At 42.6% G+C, this 24377-nt stretch overlaps 1 protein-coding gene across 14 annotated transcripts in view; it reads right to left on the bottom strand.

The window, feature by feature from the left end:
- PKHD1 (PKHD1 ciliary IPT domain containing fibrocystin/polyductin) overlaps window positions 1–12250 on the bottom strand; it is a 412643-nt gene extending 400393 nt beyond the window's left edge. For all 14 annotated transcript variants that reach the window (XR_006885298.1, XR_006885299.1, XR_006885297.1 and 11 more), the window contains exons 1-6: window positions 12115–12250; window positions 10314–10449; window positions 8704–8781; window positions 7927–8071; window positions 5337–5445; window positions 692–749 (exon numbers count right to left, since the gene is read on the bottom strand). Coding sequence is in view for 11 of the 14 variants with exons in the window: in XM_046639693.1 (XP_046495649.1) it covers window positions 692–749; window positions 5337–5445; window positions 7927–8071; window positions 8704–8781; window positions 10314–10365 (442 nt within the window). In the remaining 3 variants the exon portion in view is untranslated. The remainder of the gene's footprint in view (window positions 1–691; window positions 750–5336; window positions 5446–7926; window positions 8072–8703; window positions 8782–10313; window positions 10450–12114) is intronic.
- Between the last annotated feature and the right edge of the window lie 12127 nt (window positions 12251–24377).

Raw genomic sequence — 24377 nt, 5'->3', positions numbered from 1 at the left:
TGTCTCTTCTTCTCTTTTATCCTCATGCCTTTGCATATGTGTGGCTTCCTAACCCCCCAGGATAAGGATCAGGGTTAATGTCCTTCCAAGTGGTACCCAACACTGCTCAAGAAAGTGTTGGACAAAATGTTGCATATATGGGCCCACTCTGGATCTGACCGTCTGGGTTCATGTCTCAGCTGCACATTTATTAGCAGTATGACTTTAAGCAAGTTACTTAATATTTTGGTATCTTATTTCCTCATCTGAAAAATGGGAATAATAATAGTTCCTCTATCATGAGGTTTTTGTGAGGATCTAATACGATAAGATAAGCCGAAAGCTTACAACAGAACCCGGCTCACAGTGAGGTTCAATAAAGGTTTGCTGTTGCATGGATGATGACAAAGTCAAGAGCGATGACGATTTCTATTTCCTCCATTCTCTGGTGCCGCCTGGTTTGATTTTGCTTGCCGCTTCTTTTCATGTTTGGTTTCCTTTTATTGTCAGAGAAGCCACAGAGCAAAAGTACCCAGAGGTGAAACCAAACCAGGTTAAAAATGAACCAGAACTTGACACATTTTCAAAACAGCACCAGAGAAGAAGCTAAATGTTCTCATTTATAGACACCACTCACCCGGGTAGAAGAGTTTGCTATAAGCTTTGGCTAAGGGATTCATAGTTAATCCTATGTTAAGAGGAGATTTCTTACCTGGAACTCCACTTGGTGGATTGACTTGGTAAACAAAGGGTGTCTGTGCCCTGGAAAACTGTTTAGAAAATGTTATCACAAGTGAGCATTTCAGTAGAACGTCGCAACCACAAACACTGGAAGCACAAGTCATTCCTTGTGGAACATTCATCTAAGGTAGTAAATGGTTACATTTCCTCAAGTCACCTTACATCGATTTCTTTTCATCTTCATAATATTTCCGTGAAGCAGAAATGACAGATATTATTACAGCTCTTCTGTAGATGAGGTAAAGGGAATTTGATCAAGGTCCTATAGCTCTCTCTCCTGCACCATACTGTATCACTCAAACGGTGGCAAGTCTGTTTCTGCCACATCCAGGGACAGCTTTCATCAGAAGGAAAGGTAGACAGGCCCTGCTTTAGCATACCAACCTTTAATTCCATTATTGCAGCTCATCTTGGGGTCTTGACGTTTGTAAACTTTTTCTAAACAAGAATTTGTTTATTTACAAATGGTACTACACCAACCTAAAAAGCTTCTGCCCAGCAAAGGAAACCATCAACAAAATGGAAAGACAACCTAACAATTGGGAGAAGGTATTTGCAAACCATGTATCTGATAAGGGGTTAATATCCAAAATATATAAAGAACTCATACATCTCAACAACAAGAAAACTAAAAACACAATTAAAAAATGGGCAAAAGATCTGAACAGACATTTCTCCAAAGAACATGTACAGATGGCTGACAGGCACATGAAAAGATGTTCAACATCATTAACTATCAGGGAAATGCAAATCAAAGCTACAATGAGATATCACCTCACTCTGGTCAGAATGGCTATAATTAACAAGATAGGAAACAAATGTTGGAGAGGATGTGGGGAGGAGGGAACCCTCATACACTGCTGGTGAGCATTCAAACTGGTGCAGCCACTATGGAAAACAGTATGGAGATTCCTCGAAAAATTAAGAATAGAACTACCATATGATCCAGCTATTCCACTGCTGAGTATTTATCCAAAGAACTTGAAAACACAAATGCATAAAGATACATGCTCCCCTATGTTCATCACAGCATCGTTCACAAAAGCTAAGACTTTGAAGCAACCAAGTTGTCCATAAATCAATGAAAGGATAAAGAAGTTGTGGTGTGTATATATAATGGAATATTACTCAGCCATAAGAAATGGTGAAATTTGGCCATTTCTGACAACAAATGACCTTAAGGGAATTATGGTAAGGGAAGTATTTCAGAGGGAGAAAGTCACATACTATATGACCTCACTCATAAGTAACAGATAAAAACAACAACAAACAACACACAGAGACAGAGATTGGATTGGTGGTCACCAGAGAGGAAGGGGGGAGGGGGAAGGGTGAAACAGGGATTAGGCACACATGTGTGGTAATGGACTGTAATTAGTCTTTGGGTGGTGAACACGATGTAATCTATACAGAAATTGAAATATAATGGTCTACACCTGAAATTTATATAGTATTATAAACCAATGTTACCACAATAAAAAGAAAGAACTACTAAGAAAAATAAAAAGAATTTATTTATTTAAATTGAAAGCGTTGCAACTTAAATTATGATCAACCAGCACCTTGGTATGGATTAGCAAACTACAAATAATGGAAGCTGGATAGGCACAGAAGTGAGGTGTTTGCTGGGAAAATGGAAGGTGCCTGCTGGGAGGAGAACGATTCAGGGAATGGGAAGCAACAACACTCTGAGAAGGAGAAAAACAGCATTGATGGGAGACATGGGAGCCTGTGAAGGCCTGGTCGTGGCACTCCAAATCTTCTTGTGATGCCCCCTCCCCCAGAAGTACATCGTCTACTAACCATAAGCTCTAGAAAGGCAGGGACAATGCCTGACTCAGTCGTTGTAGATGCCTGTGCATAGCCTGTTATGTAGAAGTCATTCAAGTGTTTGTGTGAGTGGCCCCATCTGAGATGGCTGATATGCTGCCTAGAAGCAGAGGGGAGAAAAAGACAATTTCAAGAATTCCATCTCACCTATAGGCATCTGGGTTAGTCCAAGATTAATGCATTTGAAAGTCAAGGGCAGCGTGAAGAAACAAAGAAGCATAAGGATGGACTAAACAGGCCAAGGTTTGACCCATGAGCTAATGACTCACCCAGGAAGAGACCTAGTCTCCCCCTCTTGCTCCCCTCCCCCCAACCTCCTCTAGATGCCTAGACCGCCTTCCTTCCCCACAACCTGCAGTGCTTCCTGTCTGCAAAACAAAAGACAGCAAATTGTTTTGCTTGGTCTGCTTCCAGCACCCCAGGAGTCCACTTTCCCAGGGAGAATGTCACCAAAGAATAACTCCGTTGTTAATCAACAGCCCTAATCAGACATGGAGAATCCACAGACATTTCCACAAAGCTGATAGCGGCTTGGCAAGTGTGGGTTTTAAGTATTTATCCACATGCTGTACAGCCTGCCCTCAAGGGTTAGAAAATAGCTCACAGAAAATATGTGCAGTCACGGGGTCAAAATAAGAATGCTGTGACCTCACCAATTGGGAGCTGGCTCTGATCTCACAAGATAAAGATTAATGCAATTCCACAGGCACCTGCCAAACACACAATCACCACCGGGCTTCCCAACCTCCTACAGCACGCAGGCCTTCACCACCCACCGTAATGCCCTTTGCACCATTGTCATTTCCACTGGAACTCGATCGTAAGAGTGTCATGAAGTACAGCGGTTGTTATGGCCCTCTCTCACAGATGTTAGAAACTGAGGGAGATGGAACAACCGAGCAGAGACCAAGTAAGGAACATACCTCTCGACTGCCAACTTGAAATATAAGACCTACCACTCAGTCTATAAGCCTTCCACCAGACGTGTGAGGGAATAGAGCGACGCCTTCGTCACTCCCCTCAATTCCTCAGAGAACGGTGGGGCAAACTCAGAGTTAAATCTCAAAAAGGCCTTCACTTGTGATTCTCTCGGAGCTGACATGACAGACAATGGTACATTTCTAAGAGAAACAGGCCCCTGGTCACCCACCAAGCTAGAGACATGGCAAAGTGAAAAATTAATGAGCTTCCAAATCAAGTGTCCGCGTGCTGATCCTTGAGCTGAAGTGAGGTCAACAGCAGCAAGATGGAGGCGAGGAAAAGCAGCGGATTAGAAAGACAAAGCCACAGCCACCAGCTGCTTGATAAACCTTCTGTGACTTGTTCAAACTTGTCAGTGCCTGCAGCAGGCTCTTTAGAGTGGACTGGAGAGATGGAATTAATTTTTAATACTCACGGTTCCCCCAGTCTCGGTCCCAAAACAAAGAGACATGCCGTGTTTTATTTAGTGTGGAATGCCTCTCATTAACTGCATCCCCTGGTGATTTTTCATCAACTTGCCAAGCTAGTTGAACCACTAAAGGACTTGCTTTCTTTAATGTGCAATTTTAGGAAGCATTTCTCTTCTTTCCTCTCTCTCTCCTTTCCGATCTTTAATAAGTAGGAAAACTAGTGTCTGGGGTGAAAGAAACATCAAAACCAAGAGAAGCATGGTGATGAAGGAGCACACCCGGCCACTGCTTTTCTGTTACATTCACTGAGCCAGTGTAGAGTGCTGGTCTTAATAAGAAAGAATGTTTTTTTCTGTCTGCTGCATATGTGCAGAAGCAAAATTCCAGAAAACAAGGTTCTCTGGGAGTGAGAAACAAGTTGTTAAATGCGAATTGACAGCAATTTCAAAATTTGAAGAATGAATTGCCTATATAAAATGTAGATTATACTAGAGATGAATTTAGAGGATAAAGTCTTGTTCTAAAGGAGCATTAATTAATGACTCAGTTGCACTTTTCTGAGCAGCTCTTAAACAGAGGCACCCTATGGAGGTACACATACATCCAAGGAACCCTGCCAAACCTCTGCCTTTTATGAAAAGTCTGAGACCTACCCTTCCAGAGACGGTTTTGGTGTAAAACTAATCTGAAATGGATAGCAGACTGAACCAAACATAAAATTAAGCCCCAGTTTGCATATTACATCTCTAAAATAAGTTAGGCATTGGCTGATAAACTCTCTCTCTCTCTCTCTCCGTCTGCTTCTTTTTAGCTCTGAGCTTGAAGGAGAATTCCACCAGCAAATGCTCTGTCAGTCTAGGCTTGGAAAGAGTAGCAGAAATCAACGGTGAAGCGGGGAGGAGAGTGGAAGCTGGGTCCCTGAGTCCCTTCATCGTGCTGAGACTCAGGAAGATCACAGCTGCAAAATGAAACACTGACGCACAAGGGTAATCCTTGTGGCTTCTCCACAGGCTTCAGTTTAGGTGAAGATTCAGAATCAGAGGCAGGTTCATATCTGAGTTCTGCCATTTACTACCTGGACAGATCATTTATAACATGGGCAAATTATTCAATCTCCCTGAGTGTCAGGTTGCTCATCTGTAAAAACAGAAAAATAAATAGCTACCCCATAAAATTGTTGTGAGCATTTAATGAATGTGAATAAAGCACAGAGCCTGACATACAAGTGCTCAATACTTATCCTTCTTTAGTGTAGTCTCAGAAACCCCATAACTACCAGCCCCTTTCCTCTCTCCACGGCAAAGCAGACTGTGGCTGATATGTACCTTGCTTATCAATTGCACAAGCCCACCCTCAGACCAGGCAAACGCACATTCCTCTATCCTTAGAACCCACCTTGAAAGTACGGCTGTCTTGTGGCCCTGGTGTTGAGCTGCTGGCCGCCTGTCCCTGAGAGTGTGCTTCCAGGTAGTACAGACCCTCGTGGGCTTCAGACGGCAGAGATCTGAGGGCAGAAAGTGAAAATCCTTGTGAATCAAAAACCGTGAGTTGCCAAAGCTGGCAGCCCTACTTGAGCGCTTCACACCTCCTCCCTGTACCTTAAAACAGAGCTAACCCTGGCTTCCTCTATTTCACGTGTTACCTCCTAGATCCGCTCATCCACTAGACTTTAAAGATTGTGTCCTTCAGCAAAGGAAATTATGAATTTTTTTACTGAAAGTCCATAAAATTTAAAAAAAAAATCTGTTCTGTTTCTGAAAATCATAAGTTCACAGGACTTTAAGTGTTGGAAGGGACATTGATAGATAATCTAATCTAATCCATTTTTTAAAAAGTGACAGTTCCAGATAGATTGAGAGGCTTATGTGTGTAAATATCACAGGTTAAGGGCAAAGTGGGCCTTCAATCCCAGCCTCTTTCTGATAAAAGGCGTTGATTTTATATGTTGCCAAAAAAAATTCTTGACTTCGTGATCATCCAAGCAGCCCACAAACACTTCACATGTGCATTAAGAGAGGCCTAGCCCTTCTCTCCTCTTTTCCCGAATATCAGTGATTTCTTTGCCTCTTCAAGGCTGCCATTCTGTTGATTTTTGTGAAAGGGGAAATATGGGGAATAAGAAGCTGGATTTAAGAAGTGCCTCCCCTCCAAACCTTCTCACCAAAATCTTTAGCGTGACCTTAAATACTTAAATCTGCTCAGTCCAATGTGTTAGCCACTAGTTATATGTGGTAACTGAGCACTTAAAATGTGGCTATTCCCAAATAAGATACACTATAAGTGTAACATACACACTGGATTTTGAAGACTTGATATGAAAAAGAGAATATAAAATGTCTTGTTAATAATTTATATATCGATTACATATGAAATGACAATACTTTGGCTATGTTGGGTTAAGTAAAATATATTATTAAAATTAATTTCACATGTTTCTTTTGATGTTTTAATGTGGCTACTAGAAAATTTTAAATTAGGTATGTGGCTTTCATTATATTTTGACTTGGTAGTGCTGATTTAGATGCTGCAATACCTGTTTTGGTGAAAGCAGGTAAGTCTTTTTATGATAACGAATGTGACAGTATTTCATTGATGATAAAATGTACACTTTTTTCACATTTGAAGGTTAATTGAGCTTGATATTCATCTTCCAATCAATGAGTACGGTTGAGAGGCTAGTACTTCTTTTTCTCTAGAAAGATGCTATAAAAATCAATGATGCATCTTAAAATCGGTAGTATGTTGGGATTAAGGAGATAGAACATATAAATCTTTAGAGCTTTGACCTGTTTCAGGGCAAGTTCTTGCAGGAACTCTATGCCCAAATATACCATAAAACCTAAGGAAAACATTTAACTCAGTTTTAAAACCAATAGCAAGGCTATAAGGAAATTCAATTCAACAGACATCTATTGAGCAACATCTTCTACTTGCGAGCTATTGACTCAGCACCACAAGGACTATAAGGGTGGAGTTAAACACATCCCCTATCCCCAAAGCACTTAATTCCATAGGGATGAATCTGGCAAGTGAGCAACTGACGTAAGTGTCCTGAGAAACACAGGCTGCAAGAAAGACAGCCACTAAAGCTATGGTATGCCTTTGTGTAAATTATAAAAAGGACCCCCTTAAGGATAAATGGCACAAAAAAGTATGTGTGTGTGATGTGTGTGTTTGTGTTCACATACACACATGCCTTGTGGATGAATTACTAAAAAGTGCTCCTTCCTCAAAGCTATTGCAACCACAGCCTGGATTTCGGCCCCTACTTGTCTCCTTTTCGAAGAAGAGAAAAATCCACTCAGTTGGATGTTCAGAGAAGAGCTGCCATTTGCAGCCTGGTTGGCTAGGATTTCAATAGGCAGAGATGGAAGAGGGGGAGGCTTCCTGAAAGAGGGAAGAGAAATAAAAGGCAAGGACAATGTTTGTCCTCTTAACCAAGACCCATTTTCATGCAGCATCTCTAAGACATGAGTAGAGAAAGAACGAACCAGTGTAAACTTTATAGGCCAACAAAAACTTGAGTAGGACAGTAGATTACCTGGAATCGTGTACAAATTGTACCAAACTCAGAAAACACATTGAGGACTATAGCAAATTTCCTTTCTAACTCGTTTGGGTTTGTGCATAATCATTACAATTATGCCTATTCTAAAAGATGAGTTCTTTAGATGGCAAAATGGCACCATTTATTGAAATCTTAATAGCCACAGAGCTCCTTGTGGAAAAAAAAATCTAGAAACACAACCCAGCCCCTCTTTATAAATATCTCAAAATTCTCAAAGTTCTGCCCCATATTCTCATCCTTCCTAAAGCCCTAGAGCCCTGATAGGGACCTTTTAAGAAGTATATTCACATGTACATTTTTTTAAAAACTATAGTTGATAATTGCAGTCACAGTAAGAGTTGCTCTAATTTGCTACCAAAAATGACTGAGATAAGCAAAGCGCTGGTCTTGTCTGATCTTATTCCTGGACAGGTGTACCTGGTCCTGCACATCACCACCGGCAAATCCAGGAACACGGGAACGACGTCACAGGGGATGCTTGGCAGCGCAGGCACAGCCGCACTCATCAGATGTATCTCCAGCTGAGAGCCGTTGGCCGGATAAAGGAGACTGGAGTCTGAACCTAAACGAAAGGGAAAGGGGAATCTCAGGCTGAGCAGAGCTGTAATTCACACCCGAGAATGTGAAAACTTGGCCACACGGGGGCAATGTGAGACACTGAGTTTGCCTAGGATTAAGTTAATACTCATTTCCAAAGGCATTTATGACTGCTATGTAAATGAGTGTTCTCGTTTATGAGTTTATTAAAAAAAGTTTTCTCTCCTCTGGTCCGTCCACTTAAATCCAAACCCTCTAAACTACTCTTTACTGTGGTGCAGACAGAGACATCAAGCCATAGTTTAGAGGCTCCCATATATAGAATTATCTACAGGAAGATAACCAAGATTCTGGCGAACACATTGCCAGGTACTATGCTATGCACTTCCATATCATCTCATTTAGGGCTCCTGGAGGCCCAGCCCACGGCTTGGGATACAAAAGCGGACCCAGACATATGATGGTATGATGTGCTCTGCTTCTGTGACATTAGCAAGTGAGCATCTGGAAACACAGAAGCTGGTCAGTTGGTCCATCTCCCTTCAGGCCCTCTTTTACATGTGTCCTTAGACAGGGAAGAAAACCAAAGATTCATATTCTTTAATATTCTTTAAATCAATAAATAAGAAACTTGCACTTGGTAAGACCCCAACCTACCATCAAAAATAACTGTGATCCACGTTCCGCCTGCAAGGCTACCTTCTTCAGGTTCAATGTGAAAACTCAGGTAAGGCACTGTGAATAAGCAAGAAAAACACGGGTTTTGAAGTTCAGATTCAATCCACCAGCTTCCCCAACGTTATGAAGCAAAATTTAGCTAGCATTCCTCAGAATCACCAGAGGGCTTGGTAAAGTACAGATCCCGGGCCCCACTGCTAGAGTTTCCTGTTCAGTAGGTATGGGGTGGGGCCCAAGAATTTACATTTGGTGTAAATTCAGATGCTGCTGGTGCTACTGGTCTGGAGACTACACCTTCAAAGCTCCCATTTTAATGAAATGATTCTCTCATCATCTCATCTCCGACCCCCAAAAACCCAGTGTTCACCAGGACAATCCTGGATTTCTACGTCCTTTGGCCTCAAGGACACATTTTGTTCCTAATCGAACCTATGATATCTCTTCTCTCGTTCCCAATCTTTAATCAGGTGGTCATATTGAATTGTAAAGTCACCACTTATTTCTTATATTTTCACTTCCCAGAGAGGAGGAGAAACTTCTAGAAGCTGTCCCTATTTCAATCCTCCTGCTCACTACACCATCCTCTAGTTTCCCTCTTTTGAACACGTGATCAGAATGACTCCCAAAATAGATACAAAATTCTCTAGATTTTTGCCTTGCCTGCTCAGAGAGGGGCTGAAGCATGGATCAGTGCTGTAATTTCCTTAAAAAAAAAAAAAAAAGCAACTATAGACTTTACCTACTAGCTAGATTGGGTTTTCCTATAGAGACCATCGGCTGAGCTTAACCTTAATCAATCTCTCATCTTTGAAGATGCTCCTGGACATGCCTTGGCCAAGGTAAAGCTAATTCAAGGAAGCCAGCAAAACTCAGTCAGCTCCTCGATGAGGTCATAGACAGGAAAAGTGTTATCTACAAACACTTTTCAGTTTCTATATCAGAAAATTTAAAGTATAATCCAGACTAACACTGGCTGGCCTAGGGCCACCATATACATTTACGCAGGTGGCACAGTGCACAAGCAAAGGTGGGGGGGAATCATTCACATCAACACAATTACTCATGGCAGCCCCGGCCAGACCAGCCCATGCTTACCCCTCAAAGGTGTATTAGAGACTTCTACCTAAAGAAAACCAAAACAAATGCCATCGAAAGATACAGAGGATAGCCAAATTCACAGAGAAAGTCAGAGACCTGGCTTGAGAAAAGGAGAATTAATATAAGCAGTCGTTAATCGTTAAGGCAAGATAAGGTACTCCTTTTGAGAAGATAAAGCAATAAAATCTAAAAAGAACTAAATCATAAAGCTCAAAAAGGAATTATAAAAAGAAGGTTATAGGTTATTAGCAAGAGCTCTAGACCGTAAAAGAAACTTCCACTGGCCATTAAAAATTGAAGATATGTTCATATCTATTTAATATATAATCTCAACTAAACAGAAAAAAATAATTATTAAGCAGAGAAAACTTAAACCCAGAGTAAATGCTTCAATACTTCCCCCAAAATAGTACTTTAAACATCAATAAACTAGTTCTCAGAGTAACCTGTTGTGTTCTGTCTATGATCCCTTCAAAACCCATCCTACTCACCTGCCAAAAGTAGTGTTTCAATACTTATCAGAGAAATCAGCCAGGTAGTCATCTTGTCTATTTAAATCAATCCTCTCAAAATTGTTCAGACATTAAAAGTGTTTTCAATTTTGATTGAAGCAGCATAGCTTTTGTGCTTTATAAAAAATAAAATGAAAAATTACTGTCATTTTATGCTTACACACTATTACTTTTCTGTGTTAAAACTTGTGAAGTTAAGGAAGTGATATCAACATGGCCCTGGGGTCTTCAAAGGGACCCACCATCTTCCCAAACTCAGGAGAAAAGGATAAACTAAAAATCTTATATAAAATCATCACTATTCCACCCCTTCCTCTTGTCCCACCAATTTATTTTATGTGTGTTTAAGCTGGGTAAATAATAATAACCTCTTTCATTAATTCACTTTTAAACAAAAGCTTAATTAAAAAAAATAAATTCTACATATCAAAATACTAGTTAATGGTGGTTACAGGGTGGAGGAGGGCAGTGGGGAGGTTGTTTTGTTTTGTTTCTGGAAGAGTCTCAGTCCTCCAGGAACCAATCAACACAAAAAAACTAAAGAGCTTAACAAAGCAAATGCTAAGTATAGTATTGGTTTGAAAAAATGGTACTAATGGGAATTTTTGAGAAGTTGTCTTATCCTTACAGCAGAAAAGAAAGAGAGGAAAGAAACAGAGGACTGAAAAGCTGGACCTCCGAACTGGACCCCATGACTCCAGGCTCTCTCTACCCCAACCCACAACGCCCAGCCTGCCAGACCCATCTTCCTTACACACTGCTTCATTGTGCCATTCTTCCGCTTCAAGCTTTTAATTCAATGCAAAACCTTGTACATTACTAAAGATGCATTTAATTCATACTTTTAAGAAAACATTGAGACTAGCAAAAATAGTTACACCGTTTTAGAAAAATCTAAAAGCCACAATAAGTGCCCAGAAAAAGAATACCTGCAAAAAACTTAGAAACTTATAGGCATGTTCTATTTAAGAGAGCACGATATATAAAATCATCTATTTTTAATTCAACCCCACAAACATTTTTTTTATGCCTGATATATGCTGGATTCTGGAGCTGGGAAAAGAGACAAATAATGGGTGTACTTGCCCTCAAGGTCACAGTGGATGGGGTAGGGGTGAAGGCTACCCGAATTTAAATTTTCAAGTAGATTCAGCAGGTGTTCCTTTAAGTTGCAAATTTCCCTGAATTTTTACATCTATTTGGAATAGAATTCATTTTAGATACGTTTAATTTTCAGAAATGAATCTGCTGCATAGAGAAAGGTACTCAGGAGTATTTGCTGCTTAGTCCAAAAGCACAGGATCTGACTTGCTTGTTACACCCAACAGAATATCCTCGGCACAGGAGAGTCTGCTTTCAATCTGGCTGCATGATGCCAACATTTCATTTCAGTGCCTACTCCCAAGCTTAGAACAATGGAAGTAAACGCTCACACATTGGTTTTTCTTAAAACTCTATGTTCATATCTGTATCTTTTCCTCTAGAATAGAACAATCAAATCAACAATAAATGTAATTTTTCTTAAAATAATTAATCCACTAATTCTTAAGGATAAACTCAGCCTCCACTTATTCTTTTAACCAGAAAATTTTCAACCGGAGGACAGCTGTGTGCATCTGGGCAAGTCTTCCCTCTCCTCTCTCTGCTCGCCTTCCTCCTCTTCCTCTCTCCCTCCCGCCCCTCTCTGCAGACCCTCTATTTCCTTTTGTTCACCTCGCATTCGTAAGAGATGCAATGCCTAGGAAAAACAGAGCAGAGACAGTTCTAAATCAAACAGTACCTTTCTCTGTTTCTGTCTCGTTGTGACTCAAAGGAGGAATTATCTCTCCTTTCTAAATGATCTTGTTCCTCTCTGCCAAGAACCGATGGCCGTGTTACCTGGTTAAAGGCCAACCTGCAGCTACCGTGCAGGTAACTCGCTCACGTCAGATGGTAACTCACCTAACCCGTTTGTGTCCCAGCCAAACGTGTGCCAAAATAAAAGTTCAGAGCTGACCACAGGGCAAGTTTAATGATTAACACAAACGACTTAGGCTTTTCCTCAGGGTCTTTTATTAATTACCAAAGAAAGAGCGTCTTACATTTTTCTCCACTTACTGCATGTGCCCTAGACAAGAATTTTAAGTAAAAGTCCACCCAGTGAGATAAACAGGCATTCAATGATTGAAAGAATTGGCCAGTAAGTCAGTGATTGAACACAGGGCCCAAGAGAAAGGACCACCAGAGGGCTGACCCTCATTCGTGAGCAGTCTCTGGGTTTTCATCAAGAAGAATAACTTGAAAGTGGCCTGCTATGGATGACATTCTCACTCTACAGGTGTGGTCTAAAGAAATAGAGAAGGGCTGACTTTTTCAGTCTTACTAGGAAAGGGCCAACTAGCCTTCTTTGTTTTTTCACTCTCCTCCCTCCCCTCTGACCTTGCTTTCTTGACCAAGAGGAAGTCCTTGACTTGTACCCATCACCTACTCATAGGACCCAGGCCATAGGTCTCAGTCGTTGGTTTGACTCTCTCTTGATAAAGCATCAGAGAACCAGCAGGTCTAAAAGTGAACACCACCTTCTTACTTGGTCCACATCTAATTTCTCTGTCTCTGTCCCACCATCCATTCCAACTTACGTCACCAGCTTCCTGATCATGTCAGTCCATACCCAGCAGTTGCTAACCAGAAGAAATTCTTACCTTCTTTTCCCACCCATTCCTTTGGGAGAAGAGCCTTTCCATTATAATTTGACAGTCCTGAGTCTCCATCTCAAAGGACCATCAGTAGACCTGGGAAGCAAGACCAGATTCAATCCATAGAAATAGAGCACAACTCTGATGAGAGTATTGGAACTATCCTCTAGAAAGTATGGGAGTTTACACCAAGCCTTCTGTATATCACAGCTTGGCAACCAGTGACAAGCAGAATGTTTTTCCTAGTGCTATGGCCAGTAGTGTTGAAGAGGGTCAATTACCCTGCCACTCTGCCTGCCTAGCAAACCTCACTTCCCGCTCTAGATCCCTCCAATGCAGGTCAACAAGCATCATTTGAGCCACATTTGTGTGCCTGGCACATGGTAATGGGGAGGAGGGGACAGACCAGGTTTGGGGGAGATCGTCAAAGGGGCTTTCAGAATTATTGGTAACTTTTTATCTTTGTAAAGGAAATTGTATTCATGACTCAGATGATTCAAAGTTATTTAAGAATGTAATATAGTGTCTGCCCTCAAAGTGCTTGCCGTCTGGCAGGGGAGACAGACTCATGATCAGATTCGTTTACTATGTTAGCGTAACTGAGTCTCCTGATTAAGACTTAACTTGTGTTTTATTTCTTGCCACTTAAATAAGTGTTTCCAGAAATTAACCCCATCTATCCCTCAAGGAAATGTCCTTGAAATAAATAGCCATTTATAATTCTTTTTGACAGCCTAGCTGCCAAGACTGTATGCTAAAAGGACCCCAATTTTCTTGTGGGTAGATTGACCTCTCCACTCTTGACTAAAGGAATCCTAATGATACACAAGACTTTGGTTTTTGTGCTCCAGGAACTTCCTGTGGGCAAGCAAGCTCTACTGCTAAAGAAATGAAGTAGAATGAGCCATTTCATGCTCCAAGGCCTAAAAGGAGAAGTTGTAGAATTCTGCAGGCCGTAGCTCTGCCCCACTGAAGCTTGGGGAGTCTCACGTATTCCTTTCTGTGAGCTTCCTCATCCACCTCAAGACCCCCAAACATAAGCACAGATCTCAGTTTGCCATGCAAACACAACCTCCAGACAAGTCCCTACTCCTCCCCAGCCTTCCCTCCAATCACCCCAAAGTCCCTCTCATATAGAAATTCTAAGTAAAGGCTTAAGCTCAGGTCTCTGACCCAGCGATAAAGATAAATGCTCCTCAGAAGGCAGCCTGAGCATAGTTCCCCTGCCACCCCAAGGTAGGTAGCCATGCCCACACCCAGGCACAGACACTGTTCCACAGGAAGCTATATCTAGGAGAGCTTGTGAAATTCTCGGCCCTAAAAAGGTTTCTCAGGCCTATAGCAAACTTGGGGAAGTCAGGGAAGACGGTCATTCTCTGACCCCTTTCTCTTGGACTTCAACAGCACCCTGAATTCCTGGGGACTGGCAGCTTTGGGAATTAGGTGGCAGGGGGGCATGAGAGCACACCTCACAGATCTCTAATTATGGGAAGCATAATTGACCAAAGCTCTAGCTGCTGTGCTGAGATTCATTGCCATATTTGAACCAAGGCCACTCTTCTACAGGCTGCTTCCAACCAAAGACTGAACATGGCAGGGATAGTAAGGAAGATCCCTTCAGAGGAAGCAGAGGACTCCTCTGATGGTGACTGTGGCTGGAAGACTCCCTGACAAGCTTGCAGAAACTTCCTTAGACTACATGGCAAGCTAGAATACTTCTACCCCTCTCTCCTTCACTAGGGGTCAGTCTGACAGCTCTCCCAGCCTTCCCAGTTCCGTCCCATTTTCTCTCTTAGGCACTGCCCGTAATAAAATCCTTGCATTTTAATCCTGTCTTAGCATCTGTTTCTCGGAAGACTCAGACTAACACAGGTACACAGGAAGAGAACACCAAGGGCAAAGACTTTGGACTTTCTACTAGTAGCTCCAGGAGCAGTGACAATGGTGAAGATCCTTTAGATAGCTTTGCAGGCCAGGGACCTTAAACAGAGGAAGCCAGAAGAGAAGTGGAAGGACAAGACCAGCATCACCTAAGGACTTCTCTGAAATCAGTGTGCTTGACATCTTCCACATGACCCTCCAGATCTACTCTCTCCCCTTCTCCACTCTGTCCTGGGCCCTGGAAAGGTGACCTGTGTGGAGCTTCCTTGCTCATTGGCATCTGCTTCATCTCACAAATAGGGGCCCCACCAGGAGTCCAGAGGGAGGTGCAGTGGGGCAAGGTGTGGTGAGGGTATTTTTCCCCCAGTTCCATCCTTACTAATCTCAGCTTCTGACAAGGGACTCTTTCAATATCATATGCTCTCTTGCTCTCCGACTCTCTTGCTCTCTCTGCAGGTTCTGGTAAACCTTCCTCTGTTTGTCGCTTCAGGCCCAAGGATAATAGCTCCTATTGCTGCTAGCTTACACGCACTGCACCACCCTTTATTTCTTTTCTTTAACCTTGGCCACACCTCTTAGAAATAGTCCCTTTGTTACTTTTTCAGCCTGAATGTTCCAAGTGTTTCCTACTGGGACTCTAACTGATATTTAAGCTCTAAGAGACAGCTAAGTTCCCATGTAAGCAAATATAGAGTTCTAGGTCATCAAAATTTGGTGCTACTGTAGATGCGATCTCATGAGTAGGTACAGGCTGGCAAGACCTGGCAACATAAGAGTTATACATTGTCATTACCAAACTAAGATTCTGTATTTCTTAAGGAAAAGAATTATCTTTACTCCTTTGCACCCCAAAACATTGCACACTCTACCTTATATGTATAGAGTAGGCACGTAACAAAATGGATAGGAATGCCTTGTGAATCCATTTGAGAAAAGAAAACCCTGGAGAGGATGAGGGCTACAAAAGCCAGAACCAGATTTTAAATAGAAATTAAGGATGGTCAGTGCATTTTTGGTTTTTTGTGGGTTTTTTTTGCTTTCTCTTATCAAATTTGTTTTATGTCCTTTTCAAATTATAGGCATATTTCTGGTAGAAGGCTGGACCCTAACCTGGCCCTTTCATCTAAGTAAGAATGTCATTGAGCAAGTGTTGCTCTGGAGCAAGGTTTTCTCTTATTCTCCAGATGCTCCTCTTGCGTAACTAACCACGAAGCTACGGCCCGTCTACACCCCGCGTATTTCCTGTGCTGTCAGAATCCTCTCCAGGGGTTCCCCCTTCACCTGTCTAGAAATGACCCAATGCATCCTCTTTCCTTCTCCTCAAGTCTTTCTAGTCTCCCTTTTTCACGGAGAAACAAAACTAAGACAATTCTATGCTCTCTGGTTTACGATCATCTTCCTGATTAAGTTGAGATTCCAAGGATAATGAATACATGGACTCAAATTTGGAGGGAAAATGAATCTGTTCCACCAAAGAGTCTACACGCTGAGTGAAACTTTGCTTCATAGTCTCTTTAGACAAGTCTTCTTCCCCACTGAGTAGAATTACTCAAAAGTAATTTGTCATTATTGCCTCTTTCCTGAGTCAGTTTTGCTCATCTTGTTTTGATAACAATGACCCCACTTATCCAGAAGCCAAACTAGGGTGACCTCCATCATCCTGATGAGAGCCCTAAAACCAACAAGACCTCTATATGGCACAGGTGAACGTAACTCACAAAGCCTATGCACTTGGGAGTGACATTGAACTACAGGTGGGTCCTCACTCGGAGGAGCAGAGCTCACTGGCTGCTCTAGCATCATCTAGTCTGGGAGCCCATGGGGCTCTATATCTCCGTCAGCCTGAGGGCATCACAACATTCAACGTAACTAGGTTCATAGTGACGACACAGTGCAATCAGAAAGCCATGAAATCAAGTTCTTATCTAGCTTGTAGGGTAACCAACTGTCCCACTTTCTCTAGGAGTAGGAGCTTTCTCAGGACATGGGACTTTCAGTGTGAAAACAGGGAGAGTCCCAGGCAAGCCAGGATGTTTGATTACCCTGTATCTAAGAAAATAGGGAAATGAGTTTAATACACTTTAGACAGATCTTATTCCTCCCAAATTTAACATTTTCTAAAACACTTTGGCACTCAAAAGGGGTAGATGTCTGTTGCTCATAAAATTCACTTATGTGGAGGAACTTAATTCCTGCCATGTCAGACAAAATGGCTGTTGCAATAGCCAATGTTTTCTAGACCACAGAAACATCCTTTTCTTTGAATTTGGACCATCTGTGGGAGATGTGGGCAAAACAGCGTATGTCAGTTTCTGAATTACAGTATAGCTCCGTGTCCCTGGGTTCAGTAGAATTTAAAATAAATCATCCCAGCAGGGAGCAACAACACAAAAGCAATTAATTTTTTTCTAGTTTGATGCCATCTTACTATCTGAGTCCAGGAACCCAACTGAGAGTTCTGAAGTCTATCTCACACTTTATTTTAAAATCATGAGTGACATTGAAGTCATACATTTCTGCAGCCCAGTAGAATGCTGGCTTTAGCGGCAGAATGTTACGATACTGTCAAGTTCTATATGTGAGAGGAAATTGTTTTAAAAACGGAAGAAACGTTTGCCCCTTCTCTGGCAAATGTTGCACAGCTGATAAAACAGCAGAGAGCCCAACATCTGATATGAGGGGAAATGACGGGACTCCAAAAATCTAGAAATAAGATTGTTTTCAGAGACAAACATTGGAAACAGGTAGTGGATCAAATTGCTCAGTAAGACTTAAAGTTCTTAACATACCGAAAGAAGACCACTCAGGTGGCCTATTAGTGAAGATTCATAGTGTGGCAGTTTTTAAAAAATGGTCACAAATTCTCTGTCAATTATCTCATCGGAAAGAGGGTCCGTGTCTCCCTCCTCCTGAACCTGGGTGGGCTTATGACTCGCTTAAAACCAGTATAAGGCGTCAAAAATGATGCTACCTGACTTCAGAGGCTAAGTCAGAAAACGCAATGCGGTTTTGCCTTGCACGTTGGAATACCTATGCGTGGAGCTCCAAGCCACCCCGTGAGAAGTCCAGCTACCACCATGCTGTAAGGGAGCCACACCACATGGAGAGGCCTCCTTTGAGTACTCTGGGTGGCAGTCCTGCAGTTTGCTCTGCCCAGCCCAGGCACCACATCTACGGGTGAATAGCCCTTCACACCATTCCAACCCCAGGCATCCAACCAATGCCAGCCTCTCTGTCTTCCCGTCCGAGGCCTCAAACATCGCATATCAAAGACAAGCCTTCCCTGCTATGCTCTTTTCAAAGTCTGGAGCCACAGAAACTGTGAGTAAAATAAAATAGTTGCTGTCCAATGCCACTAACATTAGGGTGACTTGTTATACAGCAATAGTAACTAGAGTCAGCCCTGAAATCTTGGAAACAAGAGACTAACACCTACGTGGTCCTCTAAGCTCTGAACTAAGAACCACCTTGCACTCCTGTTACTTAATCGTTGATTCCCACTCATCCTGAGATGTTGAAATGACTATGCCACAGAGAGCTTTCCCTCCTGGACCAGATGGGATTCTCCCATTGTATACACTTGTTAAATCTTTTTTCTCCATTGTAGCACTCCAACCAATTGTACTTAAATAATTATTACCCACGTATTGAACTCTGCATGCATGATTACTGATGTAGGTGAAATGGATTTATTTTTCTCTGATAACTGCCTTAAATCATGGTCATCAAATCTCCTTTTTTTTTTTTAGCAACCCCTCAGGCAAATCTCATAGCTTACAGCTTGCTTCTATTTGTTAAAACAAATCCAGCCCCAGTGAAATGAAATGAGGTGTGCAGTTGAGTTGATAGTATTATATCAACATCAGTTTCCTAGTTTTTTAAGGTACTATGGTTATGTAAGATGTTATCATTAGGGGAAACTGGATGAAGGATATAAGGAAACACTACGGTTTTCGTAATTTCTTGCATTTTAAACTATTTCAAAAAGGTATATGTTTTAAAAATCTGGTCCATCCTAATGTGTTCCAGCTTAAAATTTCCATCTCCCATCTGGCCCTGTACCTGGTCAGTCTTTGCTGATGGCCCCAGGGGCTTCACACAGAGGAGAAGTGGTCTGCACTTTCACTCCTCTCACCCACATCTGAGACGCCTTCTGCTCCAAAGTGTCAGGGTGAGGAGGACATTGAGGACAGGGGCTCACATATGAGCCAGTCCTCCTCTGGCTCTGGTTGTTCCCCTGGCTGTCACTGACTGGCCTTTGAATCTCTTTGCAAGATGTGAACAAGGAAGAAGAAACTGTGAGTTCTTCCAGAGCCCTGTGAGTTCTCCGAGAGCCCACTGCACAGTTCCCTGACCTGGGCGTTGCGCAGCCTGCTGATCCAGCCCATCCCCATCCCTTGTTCCCAGCTTCCCAGGACTTCTTCCTACTTCCTACTTCTTCCTTAACCCCACACAGAGGAGACAAAAAGCCCAGTGACAGCTTAGGCCACCAATAATGCTAAGAATCTCCTCCTTCCATTGTCTGTTGCTTATACAGAGAGGGTCAGGGAGCTGATGGTGGTCAGGTTAGCAAGACCTATTCAGTCATATTTAATTAAGCCTCAGGAGATGCATGACCCCATTTGCGGGGGGGGGGGGAGCGTTAAAATGTTGCGTATTTGACACTTTTTTGTTCTTAGCTTTCAGTCACAGTTAACCAAACTCTGGACAAAAAGGATATTCTCATTCAAAGTTCCGTTACATTTCTCTTTCATTGTTTAAAGTCCCTCTCCCCCATTACACTACAGGTTCCATCAGAACAGGGACAGTGTCCATCTTGTTCACAGGGAACGGTACATAGTACCTACATAGTAAATGTCTATTGAATGACTGAGTTAATGAATATGACCACTGTGTGCCCATGTGAGATATTTAGTAATAATAATTGCCAATTTCTAGCCTTTATTGAGTTCTCCGTCAACTTTTTCTCGGACTACTTTGTTTAGTTCTCACAACTACCCTACCAGGTAGGCTCTATCATTATCCCCATTCTACACATGGGGAAAATGAGGCACAGAGAAGTTGTGAAAGGCGTTCAAGGTCACCCAGCTAGTGAGGAGCTAGTGAGGAGCTGGCCTTGGGAACCAGATCTATCTGATCTCATTCCCCAGAGCCACGTTTTGTGGAGAAGGCTGCATCAGTTATGTACCAGATGCTCTTAAACATTCAAATCCTACAACCAGCCCCCGGTTTTGATTCCATGCCGCCAAGCAATCCTCTGATTACAGTCTGGCTCTCAGGAACATGTGTAGAGGGAGAGCTACACCAGCCTGGATCCCCCAGATCACAAACAAATCAATGAGCATTGGAAGATAGCATAGCAGTCTGTTAGGATCTGGTGAAGCAGAACTCACCTGAGAGGTAGAACTCCCTTGGTATGCTAGCCAAGCAGGTTTCTGAACCATGCTCCATCCTGGACTTGGAAAATATGCCTACAGGAGTACTGCCACCCACAAAGACTTGTCTGAATGCCAACCAGTCTTCCCCAAGTAGGACACCGTATGCTGAGTGAGCTTTTTATCTTGGTGCATCATATCCGGTACGTTATAGGTATTCAGCAAAGGAAATAATGGATGGATGGGTAGACGGATGGATGGATGAATAGATAAATTAATAAAATTACAAACCATGAACAAGATTTATAGCAACACATTTGCCATGTTGACTATGTATGAGCTACTGAGACACCATGCAGGGAACATCCTAAAATAATACCTTATCTTAGATTTTTTTTTCCTTTTTCATGATTTTCTCTTTTTTTCACACATTAACTCATGTAATCCTTACTACAGTCCTATGGGTTATTGTTATTGTACCTGTTTATTGTGACACCCAGAAATGCCAAGCAGCTCTTCTAAAGTCACAGCTAATTAATGTGGAGTCAGAACTAAACACCAAGCCCGTGGATCACAGACACATATGTGTTTTCTCAGCCACAGCTGGTATATGCATGCTTCTGTCTGGACTGAATAGGTACTGATGCTGCAAGGGAGCCTTGGGGCTGACAGAGATGTGAGATGCACCTAGAAAGAAACCGCTCCCTCGGCCGCCACGAACAGCCCCAGCACAGGTGGACACTCAGCAACTGTCCCACAGAACTGACCCTCCAATGAAAATGTGTCCATTAATTGCATTCGTTGATTTATCACTTAATGAAGGAACTGAATTAGGAGATGGAAAATCAGAACTTCTGATTCTAATTTGATCCAATTAAGCCAAGAAGCAAATGGTGATTGGCACCTGTGATGCTATGCTAGCTGCTGTGAGAGCCACAGTATAAACTCTGCCCTCCAGAAGCTTTCAATCTAGTTGAACAAACAGAACATTTACAAACAAAGCAACATAAGGCAAGATGTAGGAAGCACCACAAAAGAGGAAGTGGAGATAAATTCAGAGAAGGGGGTAAATCACTTCGCTCTGAGATAGGGAGGATGTGGAAGGATGGGTGAGATTTCTGTACATGGAAAGAGGAGAAAGACTATTTTTAAAAAGAATGGAAATATGAGAGTACTATTGAAATCTACATATTGAGAGACAGAGCAAAATAAAGCTGCAGAACTATGGCTGGGTCAGCTGACCTTGGGGAGAAGCTGAGGTCCACGGTTTAAAGGTGCCCATTAAAGCTTGTTGGTGTGGTCTTGAGTTCCAAACCACAGCCCTGTGCTTTGTCAGAGACTTCTGTGGTCAGATCCAAAAGCTGAACTGCCGTGGGTGGACCTTGCAACTGTATGTGCAGCAAAAAGAAACAAAAGACCTTTTTTTATGAAAAAAACTAACATGTACCACATTTCTAAATAGTAGGTTGATATATATGGAGGAAAAAAGACAGAAAAAGAGGTCCTATTTGACTTGAGACAGCCTTGTGTAGCTCCCCCAGAACCTAAGGGCGAGGCTACAGGTCCCCCCCAGCGAAAGCTCTCCAGAGTCTGCCCCTCAGTCTCCAGGAATCTGTTCTCTGTCCATCAGTCTCTGGTCGCAGGCTTGTTAACTCAGACCTGGTTTTCACCCTCTGGCCCACTCCAGGGTAATGCAGCCTTTGGATGGTTCATTTGGCACTGGATCCACACCCCCTCTGGGGAGCATCCTCCACTTCGTTCTCAGCTTCACACCTTGCATCCCTCAGCCAGGCCCACCCACTCCTGACCGAAGCTGCAGGGAAATGGTTATACTGAGCTCTCTGTTATGCTATTGCCTGCAAATACTATAACATCACCTTAAGAAATAAATGCTTTCCCTGTATCTTTTCAAGTTAGACGTTGATACGCCAGTTTGGATCCCCAAAACCAGTAGAACAAAATGGGTTCATTGTGAGGGTGAAGCAGAACCTGGGCAGATCCAAAATAGGCAAGATTCTGATCATTATAGAACAATCTCCTACCGTCCGATATTTAAAAAGCAAGCAAGAAAATAAACCTTGAACAGGTAAGGCACTCAGCAGATTATTTTAAGTTAAAATAAGTGGCACATAAAAGAAAGTGGAGTCTACACCGTAGTAGCATATCTCAAATCTGGAATTAAAAGCAGACCCCCACTCTTAGTATCCTAGTTTTCAGACAGTCCATTAGAAAAGTCAACTTCTCCACATTAGCCTGAAACATGAACCTCTGTACAAAACCATCGCTCCTCATTTGTTCATCCAACAAAAACTGAGTGGGTGTCTGAGGAAGGATGAACACCCCATGTGACTCTGAGATGCGCTAGGAGATTGACAGAGAGGACTACTGATAGACAGACGGGATGGCCAATTTGTGAAGAGCACTGCGGGCCATGCTACAGAAATAATTCTCTTATCCTGTAGGCCTTGGAAAGCTGTCAGTGCTTTGAGGCCATCAGATGATATCAACAGACACATAGGAAAACTGACAGCTGTGTGAATTAGCAGAGGGGAAAATGGCTGCAGAAAGAGAAGTCAGGAGGCCTTGGGAATGGTTCAAGGAAATGGACCAATAGGAAAATGATTTCCTGAACTCCAGCAACAACCAGAAGAGTGAAGAAGAGAGAACAAGTTTGAAAGGAATTTCTGATACAGATTCATGAGAACTTGTCCAATAGCAGAAAGAAATATCAAAGATGAGTCTCAGGTTTCCAGCTTGGGCAGCTAGACAAATGGCCATGTGATGACTGACATGTGTTGTAGAGACTGTTGATGCCCAGCTCAGATCCCCTTTACCAGGCTGGTGCACCCATCCCCCAGCTGCTGTGAGTGTGGGTTCCCTTATAGCTGCACTCTTCTCCCAAGAATTACCCTCAGCCCTGGGAGCCACCTTGCTCAAGAATGCCTAGAATATTACACCCTTTCACCAAGGAGCCATTGACTGACTGATGTGGAGTTCAAAAGGCCAGCCCCCTTGCCTCAAAGAGGACCAGCACTGTGGTGCTGTGGTACTCCAGAGCTCCCCAAGAGATCAGACTGAGGCTAGACTTCAGCTCAACCTCATTTTTGCTTGGCTTCCTCCCTGGCTCCAATCCTTTACAAATTATCTCCCAAGGTCACTCCTCAGTAAACACCTTACTCAAGAATGCCTGTCACAGCCTCTGCTTCTTGAGAACCTGACCTAGGACAGACAGTAAGGTAACTGAGAAGAGAAGATGGTTTAGAGGCAAGGTGACGATTTCAGTTTGAGATGCTTCCAGAAAAGCTAGTAATAAAAAACAAACAAATAATCTGGAATCAAGAATCAGACAAACATGGATCAAATCCATGGCTTCCTAATCTTACAGTCTTGGACAAGCGTAGGTGTGCTGATATCTCTTCTCCTTCAGCACACTGCTACATGGTACCTCGGCAGCTGGAGACCAAGGCCCATCACCTCCTCCTTGAGCAGCTCTATCAGATTATCTCAGGGTGAAATTCAAATACTGTTTTCTACGTATGCCTAGAAGTGAAACATTTGGGAAAGCACAGCTTACTCTCCCAGCAGCCCCAGGTCTTCATGTGTAAGATGGAAATTCCTATAGGACTCCAACTCCAGGGGGTAGTTACGAGGGTGAGATGAGATAACCCAGCATAGTAGAGTCAAGAGTAAGCCCCAGTAAACGTAATTATCATTAGTGTGACCACCCCGGGGACACCCCAAGAGCCACTGCTGCTCAGGGAAAGTCTGAAATGACATGGGCTACCAGGCTCTTAACCAAAGGCTCATGTCTTCCTTCTTTCTTGTTGTCAAAGTGAAGCAAGACTGAGTCTGCCAAGTGCGACAGAGCTTTCATTATTCTTTCTGGGTCCTTCATGTATTTTTTACATGAAGTTGGAGGTGGGAGGATTGAGAAGAGGTGAGAGAAGAAGAATGAAACCAGGATCTCTCCCTAACATTGTCCTGCACTTTCAATGTTCTTGTAAGTGAGCCGTGCCCTTCATCCCAGAGCTCTGATGGCACTGGGCATGCCTTATTTATAGACAACAACTGCTACACTACTTCAAAGGAGGCACATAGCCAAGCCAGAGATG

Source organism: Equus quagga, chromosome 15, assembly GCF_021613505.1.
Source record: "Equus quagga isolate Etosha38 chromosome 15, UCLA_HA_Equagga_1.0, whole genome shotgun sequence".
Classification (NCBI taxonomy): domain Eukaryota; kingdom Metazoa; phylum Chordata; class Mammalia; order Perissodactyla; family Equidae; genus Equus; species Equus quagga.
This window is presented reverse-complemented; position numbering and strand designations above follow the sequence as displayed.